At 46.8% G+C, this 24,249-nt stretch overlaps 1 protein-coding gene and 2 non-coding genes across 3 annotated transcripts; 1 reads left to right on the top strand and 2 right to left on the bottom strand.

The window, feature by feature from the left end:
• Positions 1 to 6,904: 6,904 nt before the first annotated feature.
• TRNAA-UGC lies at positions 6,905 to 6,977 on the bottom strand. Its single transcript has one exon. It is a non-coding gene; the product is annotated as a tRNA-Ala (tRNA).
• A 1,916-nt stretch (positions 6,978 to 8,893) lies between these two features.
• Positions 8,894 to 9,002, top strand: LOC123414409. The gene has a single exon (XR_006614380.1). It is a non-coding gene; the product is annotated as a small nucleolar RNA Z279/snoR105/snoR108 (small nucleolar RNA).
• Positions 9,003 to 9,745: 743 nt separating this feature from the next.
• On the bottom strand, positions 9,746 to 11,763 carry LOC123411974 (galactoside 2-alpha-L-fucosyltransferase-like). The gene is made up of 2 exons (XM_045104934.1): positions 11,486 to 11,763; positions 9,746 to 11,338 (listed from the first exon to the last, which is right to left on the bottom strand). Exons 1-2 carry the CDS (start codon positions 11,718 to 11,720, stop codon positions 9,870 to 9,872), a joined length of 1,704 nt encoding a protein of 567 aa, XP_044960869.1. The 5' UTR covers positions 11,721 to 11,763; the 3' UTR covers positions 9,746 to 9,869.
• Positions 11,764 to 24,249: the final 12,486 nt, after the last annotated feature.

Here is a 24,249-nt window from a genome sequence, read left to right as displayed (position 1 = left end):
TCTAGTCATCTAAGTGATACATGATCCATGTTGACTAACCCATGTCCGATCATCACGTGAGACGGACTAGTCACCATGGTGAGCAACTTCATGCTGATCGTATTTAACCATACGACTCATGTTCGACCTTTCGGTCTCTTGTATTCGAGGTCATGTCTGTACATGCTAAGCTCGTCGAGTCAACCTAGGTGTTTCGCGTGTGTAAATCTGGCTTACACCCGTTGTATGCGAACATTAGAATCTATCACACCCGATCATCACGTGGTGCTTCGAGACAACGATCCTTCGCAACGGTGCACACTTAGGGGAATACGTTCTCGAAATTTTAAGAGGGATCATCTTATTATGCTACCGTCGTTCTAAGCAATAAGATGAAAAACATGATAAACATCACAATGCAATCATATAGTGACATGATATGGCCATTATCATCTTTGCTCTTTCGATCTCCATCTTCAGGCATCGCATGATAATCATCGTCACCGACGTGACACCATGATCTCCATCATCATGATCTCCATCAACGTGTCTCCGTGAAGTCGTCACGCCAACTACTACTATCACTACTACTATAGCTAACCGTTAGCAATGAAGTAAAAGTAGTAAGCACATGGCGTTGCATCTCATACAATAAATTAAGACAACTACTATGGCTCCTGCCGGTTGTCATACTCGTCGACATGCAAGTTGTGAAACCTATTACAATAACATGATCATCTCATACATCATACATGCAACATCACAACTTTGGCCATATCACATCACATGTCAAACCTGCAAAAACAAGTTAGACGTCCTCTAATTGTTGTTGCACGTTTTACGTGGCTGATTTGGGTTTCTAGCAAGAACGCCTTCTTACCTACGTGACAGCCACAACGATGATATGCCAAAGCTATTTACCCTTCATAAGGACCATTTTCATCAAATCCAATCCGACTAGAGTAGGAGAGACAGACACCCGCCAGCCACCTTTATGCACGGTGTGCATGTCTGTCGGTGGAACCAGTCTCACGTAAGCATACGTGTAATGTCGGTCCGGACCGCTTCATCCTACAATACCGCCGGAAAATAATAAGACTAGTAGCGGCAAGCAATTGACAAATCATCGCCCACAACCTTTTGTGTTCTACTCGTGCATAGAATCTACGCATAGAAAACCTGGCTCGGATGCCACTGTTGGGTAACGTAGCATAAATTCAAAAAATTTGCTACGCATATTCAGACCTTCCTATGGGGAGACCAGTAATGAGAGAGGGGTGAGTGCATCTTCATACCTTTGAAGATCGCTAAGCGGAAGCGTTACTAGAACGCGGTTGATGGAGTCGTACTCGCGGCGATTCAGATCGCGGTGTGATTCCGATCTAGTGTCGAACTACGACACCTCCGCGTTCAACAAACGTGCAGCCCAGTGACGTCTCCCGCACCTTGATCCAGCAAGGAGGAGGGAGAGGTTGGGGAAGAACTCCAGCAGCACGACGGCGTGGTGTCGATGGAGAGACGAGGTCTCCCGGCAGGGCTTCGCCAAGCACCGGCAGAGAGGAGGAGAAAGAAGAGCAGGGCTGCGCCGAGGGAGAGGGAAAAATGTGTCTCCAAAAGCCCAAAAGTGCCCACTATATATAGGAGGAGGGGAGGGGGGTGCCACCCCTAGGGTTCCCACCCTAGGTGGTGCGGCAGCCCCCCAGATGGGAGGTGCGGCGGCCAGGGAAGGGGGGAGGGGTTGCGCACCCCTAGGTGGGCCTTAGGCCCACCAGCGCCTAGGTTTCCCCCCTCTGCACCTCCTGCGCCTTGGGCTGAGTGTGGGGGGCGCACCAGCCCAACATACACTTTCAGAGGTACCCGTAGTGCACCTTTATAGTCACACAGTTACGTTGTGACGTTTGATACACCCAAAGCACTCCTACGGTGTCCGGAAGTTGCACAATCTCACGGTCGAAGGAAAAGATACTTGACATTGGAAAAGCTTTAGCATACGAACAATACGATATAGTGCTACGCTTAGGATTGGGTCTTGTCCATCACATCATTCTCCCAATGATGTGATCCCGTTATCAATGACATCTAATGCCCATGGCCAGGAAACCATGATCATCTATTGACTAACGAGCTAGCCAACTAGAGGCTTGCTAGGGACACATTGTGATCTGTTTATTCACACATGTATTACTGTTTCCTATTAATACAATTATAGCATGAACAATAGACGATTATCATGAACAAGAAAATATGATAATAACCATTTTATTATTGCCTCTAGGGCCTATTTCCAACAGAGGTGGCCGCGTTTCCTGGGGATCTGGTGGGCTAGCAATGGAGCTGGTCGTGCACAGTGCCGGAGATGACGCAGGCAGTGGGGGGCGTGAACTGGTGCCCACGCCACCGCGGTCACTGGAGCGGGAGGCCTCACCACGGGAGGAGGTACTGCAGGCACCTGCCAGCTTCCAGCCCGCCCCCGCGCACCAGGGACCGCCGACCCACCTCTGGACGTCGTCGGCCTATGTCGACCTCGTCAGCGACGGCGGCGACGACGACACCGACGGTCAGTGAAGGCGGCAACGACCACGGCATCGACGGGCTTTTTATTTTTATGTTAATTATGTCAAACTGGGTCGTTTTGTGGCCGTGAAAACTGGACCTTTTTTAATGTTAACGATGGAGTTTAGGGTCGTACGATGGAGTTGGCCCAACTCACTCCCGCCTGACCCCAACCCTCTGCCACTGCGATGACCACGAGCCTTCCTGGCGGTGGCCACCCCCAAATCCCGGTAGGGCACGCCCTGGCGTGACACCCCCGTGCCCCGAGCGACCACCGCACGCCCCAGCTCGAGCTTGGCGCGTCGCCACCAACCTCGCCACGCCACCCGCGCCACTCGATGACGCAACTCATGGGCTGAGGAGCTCCACATTCATGACCTTTCGCCAGATCCGCGCCGCGTGCCAAATCCACCCTGCATCCACTACATCCGCCCCGCGGGCGCCAGTTCCACGCGGCACGCCCCTGTGCCCCCGCGCTCGCGCCTCCGTGCGCTGCCTCGTCCGCCAGCCGTGCCGGCCCGACCAGACGCAGCCGCTCGAGCTCCCGTCGAAGCCACCGGACCGTGCCAACTACCTCCCGACGGAAGGAGGAGGGCCCCACCGTCGTCGGGCCGCGCGGGCTTGGCCCAACGATGCTTCAGATATTCATGCTTCTAATTATTAGTATTTATGTAACTACACCTTATTGTTCACTCTTTTTAGCCATTTGCGGTTTTACACTGTAATATGCATATGCTTCATAATTGTATGCATCTCGACCTTTATCATAATATTACTTTTCATTAATTTTTCAAATTTCCATGCTTCCATCGCAAGTTACCATGTCCATGTGTTTCTTTTTATGCAGCATCTAAATGGCAATATAGATGCTTCTGAACAATATACAATCTGAATCATGTGAAACAGAGTGCATGCCAAAGATCCTATAGGTTGTCATTTGTATGCTTCCGATAGGCCTCACATGTGTTGTGATTTCAAGATTTTTTTTCCTACAGACATTTGATACTTCATTTTTATCCAAAAGTGCTTGTACGTGCAGATGGATTGGCAGTACAACTACACTTTTCAGGTTTGGCATCTCTTCTTTCTATTCTATTGAAATACTTGGAACGATCCCACAAATATTCGTGCTTCTGCACTTCATAGAGTTTCCGACATTTAAACCAATGTTCCATTTTTTATACTCATGTTTGACGTCAGCTAGCATGAAATTGATGCTCGCAAATACCAATGCTTCTTGTGTTGTACTTCAATCCAGAACTCGAGATAGGTTGTGCCGAATGTTCACAATTATCTTGACAAATTTGTTTTTTTCCTAGAAGCAGGTGCTTACGCTTAAAAAACAACTATGCGCTTCCTTGTTTCTCACATAATGCTTCCTTTGTATAGAAACCTGCAACAAAATCCGGATGTGGTTCTTTGTTGCCAACAAGATGTCAACGATGTTGCAATGAAGTTAAGTGCACTATAACCGAGACAAACTAGGCATTGCTCTAAGTTGTCGGTTGTACTGGAACTGGAATGATGATGGAGAGCTCTAGGCACACGCGGATCTTTCCCATGACCATCTTGTAAAAAGTTGTGTTGAAATATGATTTTATATAGTTGCAAAAAAGTGTTGTAATATTTTTTATGTACCTTATTAAATTTGTTTCAACCCTTGATCACTCTCTTTATGATTCCCCATGATTTCTTTGCTAAAAAAGTCTCCGTTATACAAGAAAATAGTTTGCTTGACACAAAAAGAAGCTTTCAAATCTTCTACAAACATAAGATAGATCAAATCCTTCTCTTGAACAATATTTTTTCGTCGCACTACAAAGTATATTCTACCATAAGTTAAAGGGAATGCTTCCATAACACAAAAGCTATGCCATTGTCGCATAAAAATATGTCTTGGAGAAAACTTTGTTATTGTATTGGATTTCGCCTTATTTGAAATGTATGCTTCCATCGGTTCAAAGTAATGTCATCATGACAAAAAGATGCACATTATCTTCTGTAATTAGTGGAAACGAGGCACGTGCCCGCAAAAAAAGGAACCCCCACAGGGTCTTTCAATCCCGAAATCATGCATGAGACTTTCCTAGTTAATCTGACGACTAGCATGCAATGAATCGGAGGGTTATGGACTGGTCTGATAGGAAGGAAGCATCATTAGTCTGATGCCTAATGCTCTCCTTAATGGAAACATGCCGAGAGCCTCTCAGCAGTTACTACTTCTCGTGGAAAATGTTAGGACAACTTTAACACTGTCCAGTAAAACTAACATCAAATGTCTGCTGACATGTTCAGACATAGTTTTAAGGTAGTCGATCATCCAACCCGATACGCCAAATATATAGAACTGTTTTTTGTTAATATTTGAAGTTATTTTTTACATAGCAAGAAGATCTGATCTTAGTTTTTCTTATGTCTAGCCGCCCAAATACATGAATCACACAGCTAGGTCTAGCCGCACAAATACATTTTTTTTTCAAATTCATGAATTATTCATGGATAGTTTTCACTCACATACATTCTTAAAAGCTCAGCGAGCAAGAGAGAGAATAGGGGGTTGAGCTCAGCTAGCAAGAGATTCATGGCACGATGTGCGTGATTGTTATACTAGCATTCAATACGAGCTCCCAAGGGATTCACAAAACCATCATGGGCTGGGCCGAAATGTTTAAAGACACCACAGCCACACAACGAAAAACTCCACTCTCCTATAAAAGCAAATATTGTCTCCATTGGTAAACTCTGTTATAATATAACTAAAATCCAAGCCAACAACACAAATAAAACTAAAAGAAAACGATCGACCAGAATAATTTACTAGAAAAAAAGAGTTAGTCCCATTAGCAAAGAACAATGCGACAAAGCGCGTGTTAGTCTCTACTATATGTTCATAATGTGTACATTTATGAATGCTATAAAACATTTTCTCATTACTTAATTTTATATGCATTGACATGTGGCATATATTGATGTAGTGCTATATAGGGATTTTTCTCACGTAATACATTACAACAGGCATAAAATAATCGTTTCAGGTCACACATAACACCATTAGTAACTAAAATTGGCCACCCATAACACCTTTAAAGCATCTCCAATAGCTCTTGTAAAAACACCGCGGAAAAGTGGTTTTATGAGATGTCCGTAAAATTTGCTACAAGTTCGCATATGAGGTTTTATCTCGGTTCCTGTATTAACTTTCCCTAAAAGTGGAATTTTGACATGGCGTGACGACGGCGGCAAACTCCAGAGGCGGCTAACAGCGTACGATGGTGGTTGCCAGCGGCAATACAGTGACATGGCATACTCGGCGACGGTTAACTGACGTTGCACTTTTACAGGAAGAGCCATCTTCTCATATCTCCAAATTCTTGATGTGAAAGAGTGATCCATAAAATATCTCCTCTCTGAATCTCTTTCTCTTGATTTATAGATAAAGCCAAATGGCTGAATGAAAACAAGTTGAGGCAATCCATGTACGAAGTTGGTCCAAGAAAGGCACGAAGCTAACAAGACCAACATGACAGAAACACACAATTGGATGCCGACAACTTGACCTTCGAGCAAAAACACCTGAGTTATAGAACTGCAATTAGGGCGATCAAGGCAGCCAATGACCAATGAACTTGCATCTACTAGATGTGATCAAGGCAGCTTGTTTGGTGTTTTGACTTACTGGTGACTCATGCTATATTTGGCAAGTATGGTAGGAAAACTCGTAGGGGCACGTGTCGGCCGGTCGTTTGCCTCGTGATCCATAAAGTCATTGGATTCCGTATTGGGGGCACACCAAGTATAATGTTTTAGGTTCCGAAACATAAATTTTCATCGTTCGCTCGTACCAAGTTTTACGAGTTGAAACTTCGCAAAGGTCTAAAATTCATCAAAATATATTCAAAACGAAACTTACATACAAGCCCTCATTAGAAGAAACATGAATATCAAACGTAACGTAATTTTGATTTTTGGTTCAAAAGATATAAAAAATTGAAGATCATAAGCCAAAAAAATGAAGTTGCGTGCCCCCGCCCCCGCGTGCCACTAATATGCTCCCAAGTACATCATTTTGTCTTGGTGCCGGAAGTCACACTAAACAACGGATAATAACATGTATGGCTTCGGCCATTTGAATCAAAGTTTTGATGTAATATTAAGGTAAAGATGCACAAATGATATATTCCATACTAATTAATAACCATATGATATCTCACAAGGAGGAACGTCCTACATGTATATATTGAAAATTGATATAGAACAGCAGCATGAAAAAAATATGACAAAGAAGATAAAAAGAGGATAGGAATACATGAAATAGGAAAAACATATTGGTGGTCTGAAGTGATATGACAAAAAAAGATAAACATCAGTAATATGGAGATGCGGGGGATCGAACCCCGTGCCTCCCGCATGCAAAGCGGGCGCTCTACCATTTGAGCTACATCCCCTCTTGGTTACTTTTTACATCCCACGGTTTAAATATTAAACTGCATGCGCCAATGTGTACGCTTGGTGACCCGTACCTGGTTTAAGAATTGGGCTCCTCAAAGGTTGTGCAGGGAGGTTTGAAGGAGGCTGAGGACGTATTAGGGTCTGTTCGGATGTTCTCCGGCCAGTTTCACTAATTTGTACTGCCAGCTCCGTCAGCTCCTCCGACAAAATCTGGCTAATTTTTTTAAATAATACATTTTCTAAATTAAATTTGATAAATAATACACGATTCCAATTATTTACAAGAATAATACATGCTTGCCCGCAGCTAAACCGATAAGCTGCTATCGGCCACGGCGTAGCCAATTGGACCTATTCAACCGCAGCGTGGCCGACTGGACCTGCTCGGCCACGGCGAGGCCGACAGGACTGCATGGCTGGCGGGCCGGCTGCAGCTTTGGACGTGTGCATACGTACACTAGCTAATGTGATGCATGCATGGGTTAGTGCCCATGTGATGGTCGGGTCGTACGTGCATGTGCTATGTGGCTAGGTGCGGTGTGTCCTTGTGTTAGAGCAGCGCTGTGTGTGTTGGTATATTGAACAACGACTTGACTATAGTATTTTAGACTTGGGGCTAACTATAGTTTTTTTGGCCTAAGTGTACATGTAAAATGCTCAATTATGTGTACTTGAATGATTATATAAGAATAAATTTATGTATTAAATGCTTTGAAAATTAGTTTATTCATGCCTAGAAAACACTCTGTTCAATTTTCTGCTATTGTTGTTTTTCTGAACCATTTACCTCAATGTCCTGAATGTCAGGTTTTCCGTCTTGCTTGATGTATGCTAAATTGAATGGAACTGTTGTTCTTTGCCAAATCGTAACTGTATTGTGGTACTGGCCTTGTAATATTGCATATATATTTATATTAAACTAATGTTTTGCTCTGAACTTGAACTCTGAATCATTGCTGGGTTTGTGGGTTTGACTTGGTTGTGAGCTGCTGCTGTGAGCTGATGTAGCCGTGGAACCATTGACCGGCTGTGACCACTGCTAGCCGTGGGATTAATTTAAACGCTGGATGAGAGGGGGCAAGGCACGCCGTGACCCGGCTCTGTCAAGGCGTGGGATCTTAGTCCGAGCCACCTCCGAGCTGCAGCCGGCCGGCCAGCTAGCTAAGCAGTGTACACATCTGAGCTACAGCCGACCAGTTAGCTAGCTAGACGGTACACAATGCATACATCTTAGCTACAGCAAGATAGAGTTCCAGTCGCTTCCCTGTGGCCGAGCAGGTTCAGTCAGCCACGCTGCGGCCGAGTAGCTCCAATCGGCTACGCTGCGGCCGATCGGCTTAGCTGCAACCGAAGGTGTATTATTCTTGTAAATAATGAAAATTGTGTATTATTTATCAATTTTAATTTCGAAAATGTATTATTAAAAAAATAGCGAAAAACTGAGGCAGAGGGACTTCGAACAACTCCTTAGTCCCACCTCGATTGGAGGGAGTGGAGCGTGTGGACGCGCGGCCTTTAGAGCATCTCCAACAGGCGCCCAAAAACTGCTCCGCGTGCTAAAAGATTCGTTTTTTGGGCGCCGGACTGCTCCAGCAGAAGCTGCAAAAACGTAGCGCGCGCTAAAAACTTTTGGGCGCGCGTTCAAAAACGCTATCGCGCGCAGCATATTTGGTACGCCGGCTTGCGCGCGCAGCAAACTCTGAGCGGCTGCAGATGGGACCGTTGGATCGGACTGGATTGGGCGCCGCACTAGCGCGCGTCTGTTGGAGATGCTCCGGTCCCCGCGCTTCAAAACTGCTACAGTGACACACTAAAAAATTTATTGGGCGCGAATTTTTTACGCTGTCGTTGGAGATGCTCTTAGAACGGGACTGGATGCGACCATCAATAGCATGATCCTTCATGCAGGGGAGGGAAATGACGAGAGTGGTATAGGCTTGCTAAATTATACGAGAGGGGTGCCCGCCCCCAATAAGCTTGTTACGATACTGGGGCATCTCTCTGATTTATCATCTGATCCTAAATGTAAAATTTAAAACATTTCTAATTTCTTATTTTTTGATCTTTGCTTATTTTTAATTGATTTGAAAGTCTTGGTTTCAATTTGATTATTTCTTTTTTGCTTGTTTGCTTATCATTTTGTGGTTGACGTTTTGATCGTAAGCCCAGTTCAGCGTGTATTGTCGGAGTGTACAAAACATCTTATGTTTTTTTTAACACACAAAATATCTTAAGGAGCCCCTAGGGATTAGAATCCCTTACGTTGTATCAGACTAGTCATTGGCCATAGGATGAGAAGGTAATACCTTAGAATGATAATATAACGACATTTTTTTTTGAGAAAGCGCAAAGGACCTTTGCGGTTCATTATATTGAAAAGATAGAGTTTGTTACAATCCTCCTAGGAGGCAGGATAATATAACGACATGGAATAATAAAAATTATAGATAAACTGGAGACGTATCAGCATCATTAAGCTTAATTTTTGTTCGTCCTCGAATAGGTAAATGATGAAACAAATTTTTTGATGTGGAATGTTGCCTCACATGTTCATCATATTCTTTTTCTTTCAGCATGAGCATATGGACTTATAGGTAGTAGATTGTATCTAGTTTGCCCATAGAATGTGAGATGATGAATAAGGTGTTGGTTAATTTACATACAACCTTGCTTTCTTTTCTCATTTATTGCATGATATATCATCAAAAATCTTATATGTCTAAATCTATCAACAAGTATCATACAATCATTGAAGATGCAAGACTCACATAAAAATTAGCATGCTTTGCATTATTTATTTGCGGCTCTTTCTTTACCACATCCTTCCAGAAAACATTAAACAACTAGCTAGCTAGGATATACTATGTTGTAAACTGTGATCCAAAATTCTACACATCCTTCTCGGAGATCGGCTCAGTGAGCTTCAGACCCCAAGACATGTCTTCACAAGCCCGGACATGAGGCACTAGATTACCCGTGTCGAGGATTTTGTCGACTTCTTTTCTGGTGCACTCGAAGTATGGCGGCCCCTGAGCACACGGCTCCATGGACATTGCCCATTTGCACGGCGGGTCCGGCACCTTGTGGTTCTCCGGCTTGATCATGATGTATGGCGTGAGCCCGCCCAGAGCGGCGCCGACGTATCCGAACGTCGACCAGCCGCTGGTGACGATCTTGTCGGTCATGCTCAGCAGGTACATCTCGGCCAGCGCCTTCATGTCTTGCATCCGGTGGAAGAAACGCTGGTGCTCTTCCCGGCTCGGCTGGTGCACGCTCACCACCTCGCCGTTCGCGCTCGCCGACCGCCAGTACATCTCCCGGATGCTGTCGTGGTACCACCCGTTCAGGCCCGTCACGAGGACGGCCTTGGACCGCCCACCGGCCGTCGGCGGCGGGCGTGGTGCTCCTCCTGATCCTGATCCTCCGGCGCTCGGCAGCACCCCCGGCAGGAGATGCTCTTGAGAGGTGCACGCCAGGATCTGGTCCAGGATGTGCTGGACCGGCTTGTCGTCCTGAACAAAGACCCTGATCTGAATGCCCAGCCGCTCGTCGGCGCTCTTGAGGTAGGAGCTGTAGAACCGCGTGACCATGCCCCAGACGTCGTTCGTCGGGTGGAGAAGATATCGCGAGATGATGTAGAACACCGAGTCTTTCCGGGGGAACATCCGGTCCAGCTCCTGCTGGTACGCCGGGTTGAGGAAGAGGCTGGGCGCAATGTAGCCGTCCGTCCTCATGACCACCCACTGCACCCGGTGGAGGAACTGCCGGTGGTCGTCGCAGTACGCGAGCTTGCTCGAGAGAGACGCGGCGTGGTCGAGGTGCATGTACACGAAGCGGTGCTCCGACGAATCGCCGGTCTCGTTGCGCAGCGTCACGTTGCCGTAGCTCTCCGCCGCGTCCTCGCCGAGGTCCTTGTAGCCCTGGAGCGGGAAGTCGAGGGGCAGCAGCCACGTCGTCTCGGGGAAGGGCTCGCAGAAGAGGTCGCCCGTGGTCTTTCCCCGGTCGACGAGCAGCACGCGGTCGGTGAGCATGGCGTAGAGGAAGGCGGAGGCCGTGGCGAGTATCCGGTTGCCGAGGCCCCGGTAAGACAGCAGCACGAGGTAGCTGCAGCCGTCGACGGTGCCGACGTCTTTTTCACCTGATCTCAGCCTGTCGGAGGCTCTCCGGTAAGCCTCGGTGCCCGGACCGCAGCGCCGCTGCAGCGCCTCCTGCTGCCGCAGCCGGCTGATGAGATACGGCGTCGGCGAGCGGGTCATGTTCTTGCGGTAGTAGACGGACTGATACCGGCTGGCGCAGGATTGCTCGTCGAATCCTGGAAGGAGAAGGCCGCCAAGAAGCACGTCTTTCTTGGATGATTCTGCAGACGGTAGATCAGAATTTGAGGCAAAGTAACACCAAAAAAAGACTACTACGTGCTAGCATGAAGAACCAATCTGATAAAAAATATAGTGGCGAGCACACGCCAAACGTACTTGCACAAGCAGTAAAAACAGATTGCAATTACCTGCTCGCGCTCCTAAGCCGGCCACGGTGGATTTGATCCACACCGCCGGCGCGTCGAGGTGACCACTGAAAATGAAAAGGATGGGTGGAATCGTCATGATCAAGGCCACCAACATGGCATTCGCCGTGGAGCTCCATCGCCTGGGGTTGCCGATGGACGCCTTCTTCCCCGTGTAAGGCGAGGCCTCCTCCACCGCCAGCCAGCTCGACTCCTCTCTACTGCATTTCTTGTCCATCTTGGGCTAGCTTTCTCAAGTGATACTTCACTTGCAGTGGCTACCTAGCTATATGACCTTGAGGGAACTGTCTCTTTGTTAAGAGCATTTATGACCATAACATGCAAATCCGGTCCCACAGACATCCACAAAAACGCGGGAACGCGTCCGCAAGCATTGACGGGACACGCCTCAGGCCCTCATATTTGATACTCTGCTTCCATGTATCCCATATCAAACAATCTAAGTATGAGACAACAAAATCGGAAGCAAAGAATACGCAAACGGACATTAAATATCACCCAAAAGATCATCTTAAGTTTCCCGGACATAGTTCATATTCTACAACTAAAAATTATATAAACAATGCGGGGGGGGGGGGGGGGGGGGGTGTGGCAAGATCACCACTTCCTCATCGGGCCCTTACCCTTTCGCTCGCCGGCCCAGCTATAGCCGTCCACGGCTTGGGGAGGGTCTTGGTCGTGGGAGGAGGAGGTGCAGTTATCGTCGTCTTTGTCGTCGGAGTCACAGAGGATGATGAGCCCCTTCATCCGGCGGACTGCCCCGTCTTGTCCCCGCTTTAGCTTCGTGATCCGAGCCGCCTCTGTCGCTACCTCCTTCGCCTCGCGCTCCGACTGCTCAATAGCAAGCCGGAGCGCCTTGGCGTTCTTCTGCCGGAGGCGCTGAGCGTCCGTATCCGCCATCGTGAGGGACCGGCGGTACACCCATGCGAGGAGGCGTACGTCCTCATCGGGCTTCGCCGACATTACGCGAGGATGATGCATGGATTGCTCTGCCGCTTCCCTCTCCCTTGTCTGCTGCCTCTCAAGACGGGCGACGCGCGCCTCCGATTTCGGATTGCGCGTGCGGGCCGGCGACACGGGCACCAGCACCCATCCTTGTCCATGTGGAGGAGCAACCGGCGGGGGAAGACGACACGAGGCCGATGCGGACTGCGCAGTCCTAGCGGAGCTACGCGCGGGATGGGACGGTCCAGCTCCAATGTCCATGCCGCGGCGACGCTGGATATCCAGAGCTGCCGCCGATGTTCACCTTGGACCGCTCGTATAACATCCTAAAATTTTAAATTTTGGAATGTTAATATAATTATTAGATTGATTGTTTGTTTGTTTGCTGAGTGATTGAAACTTGTGTGAAATTTGAAACTTTTCAAAACTTTTGAATGAGAGGGAATAAAATGACTTTCCCCTTCTCCGGTGAATTCAAATTCAAGCTTTTAAAAGCAAAGAGAGAAGATGACATGACTTCTTCAACTATAAATAATTTGAACGAAGATATTTGCATTTGAATTCTCTTGCATTTCTATCCGTTTTCTTCGTGCAAGAAATGCCGGGAAATACATTCTAAAGAGCGGAGGAACATGACCCTCAAATACCCGGGCATTTTGAATGTTATTTGCACCCTCAAACTTAGAGGATCATTTGAAAATTATTTGCAAAAGAAAATAAACTTTTTTGGCAACTTTGTGAAAATAATTTTTTCTGAAGTTTTTATTTTTGCCGTGGAAAAATGCCCATCATCTATATTTTATTTTTCTGATAATTTTAGTATATAAAAATCTTTATTACGAATTGATTTGATTTTCTTTTTAACGTTTTAGTTTCCTAGTTTTGAAAATAGGAATAGAATCACTTTTATTAGGAAATAGGAGCTGGCCCATTAAGCACTTTCCATACTTGGCCCAAGAAGATCATCTTCTTCCTCCTCCTCCTTTCACGTGAGAGAGAAACTTTCCCTCCATGGAGAGGAGATCCCCTCCTCCGGGATTCGCGACGCACATACCTTCCCGGCGCCTCCCGTCGCCTCTATAAGAAGCCCCTACCTCTCCTCGTTCCATTCCCGTCGAAAAGTTCTCCTCTCCTCGCCTCTAACTCGTGCCCCACCTCGCCGGAGTCGCCACCGGAAACTCACCGGAGAATCATCACAGGAGCTCGCTCCACCTCGCTGCACCCCCTCCTCCACCTCTCCCCACCACTTCGGCCCCCTCAACCGCCGCCCCCTTGCCACCCTCTCGCCACCCCACCTCCACCGCCCCCTGCTGCCCTACAGCCCCATCCCCATCGCCATTGCCAGCAGCGGCAGCACACCAACAGGAGCTTCCTCCTCCACCTCGCCCCCCTGCAGCCCCCCTCCACCTCGCCTCCCCACCCCCCACCTTCGCCCCCCTTCCCCACTCCCGCCGCCCCCCTCCCCACCGAAGCACCCCACCCCCACCTCGCCACCAGCACCAGCACGGGAGTAGCATCCCAGCCGAGGTAACCTTCCCCTCCTGTTTCTTGTTTTTTTTTATGTAGTAGCCCTTAGATCCATAATCTATGGTATAGATTAGAGTGACTTACCTCTTCGGTTTAGATTAGAAAAACCAGCGGTTTATTTTTTCACTTATGTTTTAGCCAGCAGGTTTACTAGAGCTAGGCCGTTTGCTACTAGCTTTGCAACAAACACCCCTCTCGGCCTATAGCAACATGCCACGTCTACCCTCTTTTTAGAACTAGTTATCTTCAGTTTTTTCTGCCTGTTTGCAAAAAACAGAAAGTTTCAATTTTGTTTTGGCCACAACTTTTTATGCCGAAGTCCAATGATAGTGATTCTTTTTCCTGTAGCTCACAAATTTTCTGTAGTTTCTAAAAACATATAATTTATCTATGTTTGAAATTTTCAAATACAAGTTAGATCAGATTTAGTTTAAACCTTGTTTTGCCTATTCCAGGAGTTTAAAAATAGCTTTTAATTTGATTCGTTTTGGTACTGATCACTAGTGATCTTATTTATCAATGGTAAAAATTTCAGATTTGTTTGAGTATTTTAGCTCACTGTTTCATGTGAAACAATTTCTGTTTCACCTCTTTTAGGATTTCGGTTAATTCCTTTTCTTTTTTAAAAAATATTTTTCTTTATTATTTCAGAAATATTATGTTTTGTTTCTGTTAGTTAAACAGTAGTTTTGCAACAAGTTTTTATTTTAGTTTTATTTGTTTTCATGAAATCAATTCTAGTTCCTTAGTAACTTGCATTTGTTTTCACCACTGTTTCAAATCCCGTTTCAGAATACTTTCAAAAAGTTTTGTGAAAAATACTTTATTTTATCTTAGTTAAACTTATATCTTAGTTTCTTGTAATTATTTTCTGTTAGACAAAAACTATTTAGTGTTTGACGTAGTAGAAGACTCCCTAGTCTTATTTGAAGTTTCTTTCGGATTCTATTTCGCTCTCTCTTTTGTTTTGATTGCTAGAATGATTGCTAGTATGAGTGCTTATGTGAATGATATGTTTGCTATATAGATTTCATCGGAGAGTGAGAGTAGTCTATCAAGTTATTTTCTCGAGGAATTCTCCTTCGTCAACATCACAGGCAAGTCACTTTGATCATACTATCACCTATGTTTTATGCATCGTAGTTCTACCATCCTATGCCCAATTGCATGATGCTTAGGTACTTGGAAATTTTAGTATAGGTTGTAGTATCATGTGGTAGGCACCCAACAACCCCGATACTTGGCCCCGGGACGACAAATTTCATATTGCTACGCTTGAGTAGACGGGATTTCGGTTGAGTGCATAACACGAGTGATGCGAGGTTGATTAAAAAATCAAGACCGGTTAAGACAAGATTTTTAAGACCTCGGACGCAATGCAACACTGGGTGAAGGACGGTTGATCGGCTCCCTGGAAAACCCAGTGGATGCCCGGGATGCTGGAGAGGCCATGTCATCCTGCGGAAAGCTTCACCCAGGCTCGAAGAGACGGACGGATATTTTCAAGACCCAAGGCTTACCTGCACAGCCACAAGTCATTATGGGCTCTGGCTTGGTTGGACAACGCGGCGACTCTGGACAGGCGGTGCTAGCAGATGTAGACGAACGGTAGGAATGGATGGGCACCGACAGGGATTCAGAGGGACCCGTTAAAAGACCATGTTTTGATCATCCGGTCTTCAAACACCCTGAAGTGCGAGGACATACACGGAGGCGATCAAATCTTGTGGGGAACGTGTGCAAAACTCTGCAGAGTACTCAAACCTAATCGATTAGCCGTGTCCACGGTCATGGACAATTTGAGCCAAAGGAACTGAAGTTATCTGGATTTCTCAACACCATTAAATATATTTGATGAGGGTAATTATTGACAACTCGGGTACGAGAACTGGTTGGCGGAACCATCTCGTTAACAACCAACTTTTGTAGTAATATTTTGCTTTTAGCCCCTCTCTTGTTGTAGGAGAAAATTTGCTTTACGCTAAAACTTACAACCCCACCTGCCATATATGCATATAGTATAGATGACATCTTACCCCTCTCTTATGTGACTTGCCGGCATATTCAATATGCTGACCTACACGGCTGCAACGTCTTATGTTGCAGATATTTTTCTTTGACGAGTAAGAGTACGATTCAGGGTTACAGTCTACACTCAACTTGCTGTTGGTGTTTATTGGGACTCCACTCCCTTGACTCCTTCCGCTGAGATATTTAAGGTATATATCAGTTTTACACTATTTACATGTGATTGCACTTTTATATATACATTGATGTACTGTGTGTGCCAACATACTGATCCAGGGATGGCACAGAAACACAGAGGCTTGACTCGTTTTGAGTCGGGTCGCTACAGCTCGAAGTCGATGCGGAGGGCCAGCCCCTCGTCGTAGTCGACTTCAGAGTCGACGGAGCCGGAGCGGCTCCCGGAGCTCGACATTGGAGTAGATGGGATCGGAATCAGAGAGGAAGCGCAGAGAACGGAGCGAGAGAGAATGAGCAAGGGTTCGGAGCGAGGCACCCGGAGTGGGGTTTTTGTGAAATAACGATGGGATCGGTCGTGGGTCGGGCCTGTCAGCTAAGACATGACGGACGCGTGTGGGCATACTAAGTTTGAGCTAGATTTGGACTTGATATGAGAGGTGCTGGTCAACCCACACGTTTCATGTGGGTTTGAGAAGTCCTTTGAGTTGCTTTTTTGACCGGTCACTAATCAGACGACATGTCCAAACGTTTAAGACGAGTTTAAGGGGTCCGGTTGTAGATGCTCTAACAAACAAATGTTTGTAACCTAATTAAACAAACTTCTTACCGTCGATCGTGTGTATTTACATTTCCATTTGGGATCTGTACTTGAGAAAGTGACGAGTTGACCTTGCCAAACTATACATTATTTTGTTAGACTTGGCACCAGACTAATCGCATGTTGCCATGTTAGCCTAGCTAGCTGGTTAACCGTGCAGCGCTAGATGCGTGTAGCTGTCTCATTGGACTGATTGAATCGTTTGCTCAACTTATTCATTGGACGGAATCAGTTGCTAAAATGGCCAGATCGATGGAAGCGCTGGGACATTGTTTTTACAGACTATGGCGTTCCACCGACGTTCGATGTACTGCTAGGTCGATGCAATCTGGGTTAGATTAATCGGATTTGTCAATTCTCATCTAGATGAAAATTAATAAAGTTTCATCTAACTCCCAGACATCATTTAAGTAATCAAATAAAGTATAGAAAATAAAAACCGGCACGAATCTAGATTAAATTAGCGCATCGGCCAGTGCCCGGTGAATTTGAGCACATGGTGCTCGCCCGAACATCCTTTGTTGGGTTTGGTGAGAGAGGTCAACTGCGCGACCAAATGAGCAAAGGAAGTACAGCACGAGGGATGAAAAACAGAAGTGAAAATGTAAGAAATTGAGTGCTATGATATTTGTTTCTATAAAAAGAATAACTGACGTAAAAACGAATGTAGAAATTCTGAAAACAAATATAAAAGGTATAATTAGATTTATGTCTCTAGTTGTGTCCCATTCGGCTGTTTTATCCGTAATTTTCAAAAGTCATCGGTTTTGTCCAAGTCACTTCGCTCCTCATATGCTTTTGTCCTTTGACCGTTTGATCGTCAGTTTGAAAACTTCATAACTAATTCTTACTAAATCAGAAAAATACAAATAAGATATCAAAATGTTAAAAACATCACCTATGTGTCAGTGTCATTTGCATTCATGACAAAGGTGTTGGAAAGTGCCCATCCGAGTTTTAGCTCTTATGATACCACCATGAATAGTAAAATATAAAAAAAAATCAAAAAATTCTAAAAAAATTGATGGCAAAGAATGATAAATGTTTTAAGTGTTTGCCAAATTTCATCAGCGAACGACATTCGTGAAAGTCGTGGCAAAAGAAACAATATAGAAAATTAAGAGTAAAACAGCCGAGTGGGACAAAACTAAGGGCATAAATCTAATTACTCCAATATAAAAAATACAACTGGAAATGAACGTAGAACAAAAACGAAATCAAAATCAGAACTCCCTTGAACCATAGAACTAAAATTGGATTTGCTAAAACATCAAGATAAGATTTAGTTATTGCACATCTACCTCTCCCATCAGATGATCAAACGTTTCAAGATTCCTTCTTGATGCAAATCAACATGTGGTTGGATAATTAGAGGGGCAATGGTATCCCCAACTCACCAGGATTCAAATCCTTGTGTTTGTATTATTCCTCGTTTTATTAGAGGGGCAATGGTATCCCCAACTCAGTGAAAGGAGACGTTTCCGTCGATGACGAGGCGCCTACGATGATTTCGTATATCTCAAGATGATATACCGACTTATTCTCTCGGAGATGCTCATAGGAGTAGGGTGTGCGTGTGTGTATTCATAGGGGTAAGTGTATGCACGTGTATATGAGGGCTTGGTTTATACTATGTTCAAAAGATTCCTTCTTCACCTGTTTCCTAAAAAAACAACTAGTGAACATTTCTGTGACGAACTGCTACTGTAGAAACAGGTGCACTATAGCGACCAGGTTATGAAACGAACATTCAAGACATGAAATAGTAAAAAATCGAGAACACAAACATTTTTGGAAAATGGGATTTGTTTTCAAAATTCCAAAATATTGTTGCAGACGAAAAAAACAAAAGATTCAGATTTGTTTTTGAAAAACAGACAATTTTATAAAACTAGGGAAATCCGAATCTTTCTGAAAATTTTGAAAGCCCAAACAATCTTTGAAAAAGCACACAATTTTGGAAATTTTGAATAAATTCTAAAAAATCCAATGAATTTTTGATAAATTTGAAATTCTGAACATTCACAAAAAATGCAAACAACTTTTTAGAATATGAATTTTGAAATAACAAACAATTTTCAAAAAATGTTTTTTTTTAAATTGAATATGAAAACATAAACAATTTGTAAATGAATAAATTTTAACATTTTTGAGAATTTGTAATCTGAAAATTACAAAAGAGGAAAGAGGGAAGAAAAAAAACTAGAAACCCTAATAAAGAAACCAATAGGGAAAAACATGTTAGGGTCTTTTAGAAGGTTGTGAAAACCGGCAAAACCATGGGGTGCAACCATCCAAAAGGTTCTCAAAACTCAAAGCACTTACTCCGCCTACTTCAAGTTAGGTTTGCACCATCAGCATGTTTATCCTAATGTAACTGACCTACACGTAACCTTAGGTATCCCGATGCCTATATAATCTCATGGGTTTAGTCAGTGAAGGTAGGTTAGGTTTATACGCATACAATGGAGGTAGATCATCTTGTACTTTGTACATGATCCACAATCGATAGAACCGAAGGAGGATGTAAAATTTTACCTCTTCAAGAGAGACTCAACCTGGATAAAACATTGTGTTGGGGATATTACCTGTTCATAACCCGCCCTAGTTGGGCCGAGTCACCAAATTAGGCGATTCATCTGAGCGTGGTTTGGGCCTTGGCCTGGCAAGACCGAAGGATGTATGGCGGTTTATAATTTCCGGAAGGTCCCCAAGCTTTGGAAGATGGCGACTTGGAGACCGTAGAGGTTACGATTTGTAGAAAGGAAGGTACCCTTGTAAACCCTAGGGGTTCGACCTGTATATAAGGGTGAGTCCCAGGGAAGAAGAGGGCAGGTTAGAAATCATCGAGTCCTAGGTCTGGCGAGTTACGCCCTCCTTGTAATCAAAACCACATCAATACAAGCCAAAGCAGGACGTAGGCCTTTACCTCCTCACGAGGGGCCGAACCTGGGTAAATCGCCGTGTCTCTCCCGCTTAACCCCTTTGAGTCGTCACCAAGGTGCGATGGCTCCAGTACTAAGTCCTTTCACGAGGACATCTGCCGTGACAAAACCATGACAGTTGGCGCCCACCGTGGGGCCTGCGCACGGTGGAATTGAGTTCTCAAAGGGAGCCCTACCAGGGTTTGGGAGTTACGCGACGGGGCTCATGACCCAGAGCCGCCGCGGGAAAACCTACATCGACAACGAGCGATGGGGTCCCGAAGCGGATTCGATTGAATCTGGTTACAGGGTCCCCTTCGGCAAGATCAACATCTTCATCGGCATGATTGGATCATCCGTGCCTGAGCCGGACATCTCCACCGACATCGTCGAGACGGCAAGGTACGTCCGCCCAGTAATAACGCCAAATCCGACCCGCCCGGTCTTTGTGGGGTTTACGCAGGGATCGGAGGAGCCAGAGCGCTCGACGACTCAGGAAACTACACCGGTAAACTCTGATGACGAATCATCCATGGGCGACTCAGATTCAATCCGGTCTCTACATGAGGATTGTCTTGGGGGCTTGTCGCTGGCCGTGGACCCCCGAAGTCCTTGACCGAACCCGCCGTCAGATCGCCGTTTACATGGCGGGGGCGACTCAACCCACACAAAACCCCACCGGAGGAGATGGAGCCGGCGAGACGTCCAGAAGCCCGGCCGCAGTCCTGGTGGATTTGGCGGCAGAAATCACAAGGCTGATGGCGACTCCTCTCACACCAGAAAACCAGGAGGAGATAAACGTGGAGCTGGCGAAACTCAGAGAGGCAGTGGCAAAGGCTCATCGGGATGCCGAGGTGGAGTTCGCTAGGATCGAGACTCGGCAAGCTCAAATTGCGGCCGAAAGGATGCGTTTAAACACTGACAACTAGCGGCTCGAAAGACAATAACGCGCATCTGACGTCGTCCATCAACGGAGACACCAGGGTCGCCTGCCTTTCGATCTCAACCCGACCCGCCTGTTCGACACTCCACGAACCCCTGGGGCGAGAGCCGCCCCGGGGGAGGGCCGGGTCGCCCGCCTAACCCGCCAGGTCAGCCGGCTGAGGATCGCATTCCCCGATTCCGGACGTCTCAAGGCCACTTTTCCAACCCGGTGGACAACGTCCTTGCTGCAACTCGCCATTTGGAATCTCTTCCGATTCACGGCAATACTCTAGCCGAGGTAGAAGCAAGGAACGCCATCGAGATGTTGAAGACGGCGGTGGTTCAAAACGCCCAGTTCTCACACAGCCTCGAGAGGTTACATTCCACTCCCCAGGCAAGCTACACCAGAAGCCGACCAGAGGACCAGCCCGCCGTAAACAGGGGGCCGCGACACGTCCCACAGGACAATCCGCCTGATCAGAACCCGCCGGGCCGGGATCTCCCGAGCACCCAAGACGCTCCGGCCCCCCTCGTCGGGGGCGGAGCGCGTGTAGGGGTGCCATGCTTGGCTCTCGCCTTTTGTAACGAAAGGATGCCCAAAGATTTTAAGGGACCAAGAAAGGTGCCTAATTACACCCCGGACCTTGAGCCGGCATCGTGGATCGAGAGTTATGAAATCGCCATGGACATGCTCGACGTAAATGAGGCGGTTTTCGCCATATATTTCACGATGATGCTCGAGGGGTCAGCACGTACTTGGTTGAAAAACTTACCTCCCAACTCCATCCAGACCTGGGCCGAGTTAAAAGAGCGTTTCATCAAAAACTTCCGAGGAACTTGCAAACGTCTGATGACGATCGTCGATTTACAACACTGTATTTAGCGCCCGGATGAGTCGGCTCACCATTGGTCACGGCGGGTTGCAGAAATTATACATTCGTCAGATGGCATTATGGCGGCTCAGCTGTGCTAATCCTCGAGCAGAATTGCCATTACGAACACTTGGTGTAAAAATTGGGGCGACTCAAGCGAAAGGTCCAAGACATGGGAGAACTGATGGACACCCTCACTAGGTACGCTGAGGCAGATGACACCAAAGATCCTGGTGAGGACGGTAAGGCTAATTCGCCCAAGAAGGGCGAGTCATCCAAAAACCATACCCGGTTCCAGGGACGTAACCGCCATAATCAAGGGGCCAATAGCAAGCGGAGACCTCAAGAGGAGCCCTCGGATTTAGTCGCCAATACCAATGCCAACAGTGGCAACCAACGCCAGAAGAAAAACAGGGGGTTTCGCGGGAAGAGGCCGCGTAACTACGAAGAGCTACTCAAAGGCCCTTGCCCGCACCATGCCACGGCAGACGACCCTGCGACTCACTCCTGGGAGAATTGTTTTGTAATGCGGGAGTTTCGGGCTGAGGTGATCAAGAAAAGTCAAAACGACGACCCGGACCAGCGCCAGGAGCAGTTCGCCGCACCCAACCAACGACAGAATCCTTTCGGCGGCTTTCCTGAACAGGGGGCCCAGGGAGGCCCACAGCCAGGCGGCGGCCAGTACCCGGTGCACCACCAGCGGCGGTATAACCCGCCAGGAGCTTTTCAACAGCCACCCCCACAGGGGGCTCCGCAGGGTCAGGATGATAACGGGGGTTTCCGCAACAACCCCAAACAGTTAAGTAATGGGAAGTATCATGTTTTCACCACCAATGCTTGCAGGCGCGATAAGAAGGTGAGTCACCGGGCGTATAGTGTATCTGAACCGGCGCTTCCTAGATACCTCCATTGGTTTGAGCAGACCATAACATGGAGCAGGGAGGATCACCCGCCAAGAGTTGACAACCCAAGCGATTTGGCGTTGGTCGTGGCTCCCCAAGTTGGGGGTTACACCCTGTCCAAAGTGCTAATGGATGGTGATAGCAGCATTAATATCTTATATTTTGACACTTTCCAAAGGATGAACCTATTGGAAAAGGACCTGATGCCTTCAACCACGGTTTTCCACGGAATCGTCCCGGGCAAGGCGGCCTACCCTATAGGCCGAGTCAGGCTCACAGTGGCGTTTGGAACTGCGCAGAATTACAGGTCAGAGTCACTAATTTTCGAGGTGGTCAAATTGAAAAGCCCCTACCATGCGTTATTTGGGCGGCCGGCTTACGCCCGCTTCATGGCTCGCCCGTGCTATGTTTACCTCAAGCTCAAAATGCCTGGTCCCAAAGGACCTATCACGGTTGATGGAGATAGAAGGATTGCAAAGGAATGTGAAGAAGGGGATGCGGCTTATGCGGAAGTCGCCTGCGCTGCAGAGGAGCTCAAACACCATCGAGCCAATGTTGACCCAACGGACATGTCACCCTTAAAGAAGCCGACTACAGATGATGAGTCGCCCCTCAAGTTCAAACCAACGGATGACACTAAGACAGTCGATTTCGTTCCTGGCGATTCATCCAAGCAGTTCACCATTGGGACGGGTCTGGACCCCAAATAGGAAAGCGCGCTCATCGAATTCATCCGTTAGAATCGGGACATCTTCGCATGGAAACCTTCTGACATGCCTGGTGTGCCGAGATAATTCGCTGAGCAACATCTTAATGAGGACCCAAAGGCAAAACCCATCCAGCAGTACCTTCACAGATTCAACGAGGAGCGACGCAAGGCGATTGGAGAAGAGGTTGCCCATCTTTTAGCCGCCGGATTCATCGTGGAAGTTTTTCACCCCAAATGGCTGGCTAACCCGGTTTTGGTACTCAAGAAGAACGGTACCTTTCGTATGTGCATTGACTACACAGACCTCAACAGAGCTTGTCCAAAGGATCCCTTCGCTCTTCCTCGCATCGACCAGATCATTGACTCGATGGCGGGATGCGAACGATTGTGCTTTTTGGACGCCTACTAAGGATATCACCAAATCAAGATGGCCGTGGAGGATCAAGAAAAGACAGCCTTTATAACCCCCTTCGGGGCTTTTTGTTATGTGTCCATGCCTTTTGGACTCAAGAGTGCGGGGGTGACTTACCAACGTTGCATCCAGAATTGCCTACGCAATCAAATCGGTCGCAACGTCGACGCCTATGTCGACGATATTGTGATCAAAACCTGCCAGGGGGAGACACTACTGGAGGATCTCAAGGAAACGTTTGATAATCTACGGGTAGATCAAATGAAGCTAAATCCCACTAAATGTGTTTTTGGTGTGCCTGCAGGGAAATTACTGGGTTTCCTGGTATCGGAGCGTGGCATTGAAGCTAACCCGGACAAGATCGAAGCAGTAACCTCCCTTGGAAAGCCGGCGAACGTTAATCAAGTTCAACGATTGGCGGGTCGCATTGCGGCCCTAAGTCGTTTCGTAAGTCGCCTGGGTGAGAAGGCGATTCCTCTTTATCAGTTATTAAAGAAATCTGATCGGTTTGTTTGGACGAATGAGGCAGACGAGGCGCTCGAAGCCCTGAAATGCCAATTGGTTAACCCGCCGGTCCTGGCTGCCCCGACTGAAAAAGAGCCCATGCTTCTGTATATCGCGGCAAATTCCAAAGTAGTAAGTGTGGCAGTGGTCGTTGAAAGAAAGGAGGAGGGGAAGGAATACCCAGTGCAACGTCTGGTGTATTTTATCAGCGAGGTGCTAACCCT

This window comes from Hordeum vulgare, chromosome 7H (assembly GCF_904849725.1).
Source record: "Hordeum vulgare subsp. vulgare chromosome 7H, MorexV3_pseudomolecules_assembly, whole genome shotgun sequence".
Taxonomy (NCBI): Eukaryota; Viridiplantae; Streptophyta; class Magnoliopsida; order Poales; family Poaceae; genus Hordeum; species Hordeum vulgare.
This window is presented reverse-complemented; position numbering and strand designations above follow the sequence as displayed.

Excerpts from the sequence above, each read along its gene's own strand:
- LOC123411974 (XM_045104934.1), bottom strand. The coding sequence starts at position 11,720 with ATGGACAAGAAATGCAGTAGAGAGGAGTCGAGCTGGCTGGCGGTGGAG. Across the intron at positions 11,339-11,485 it reads CGGCTTAGGAGCGCGAGCAG|AATCATCCAAGAAAGACGTG; the intron begins GTAATTGCAATC and ends TACCGTCTGCAG.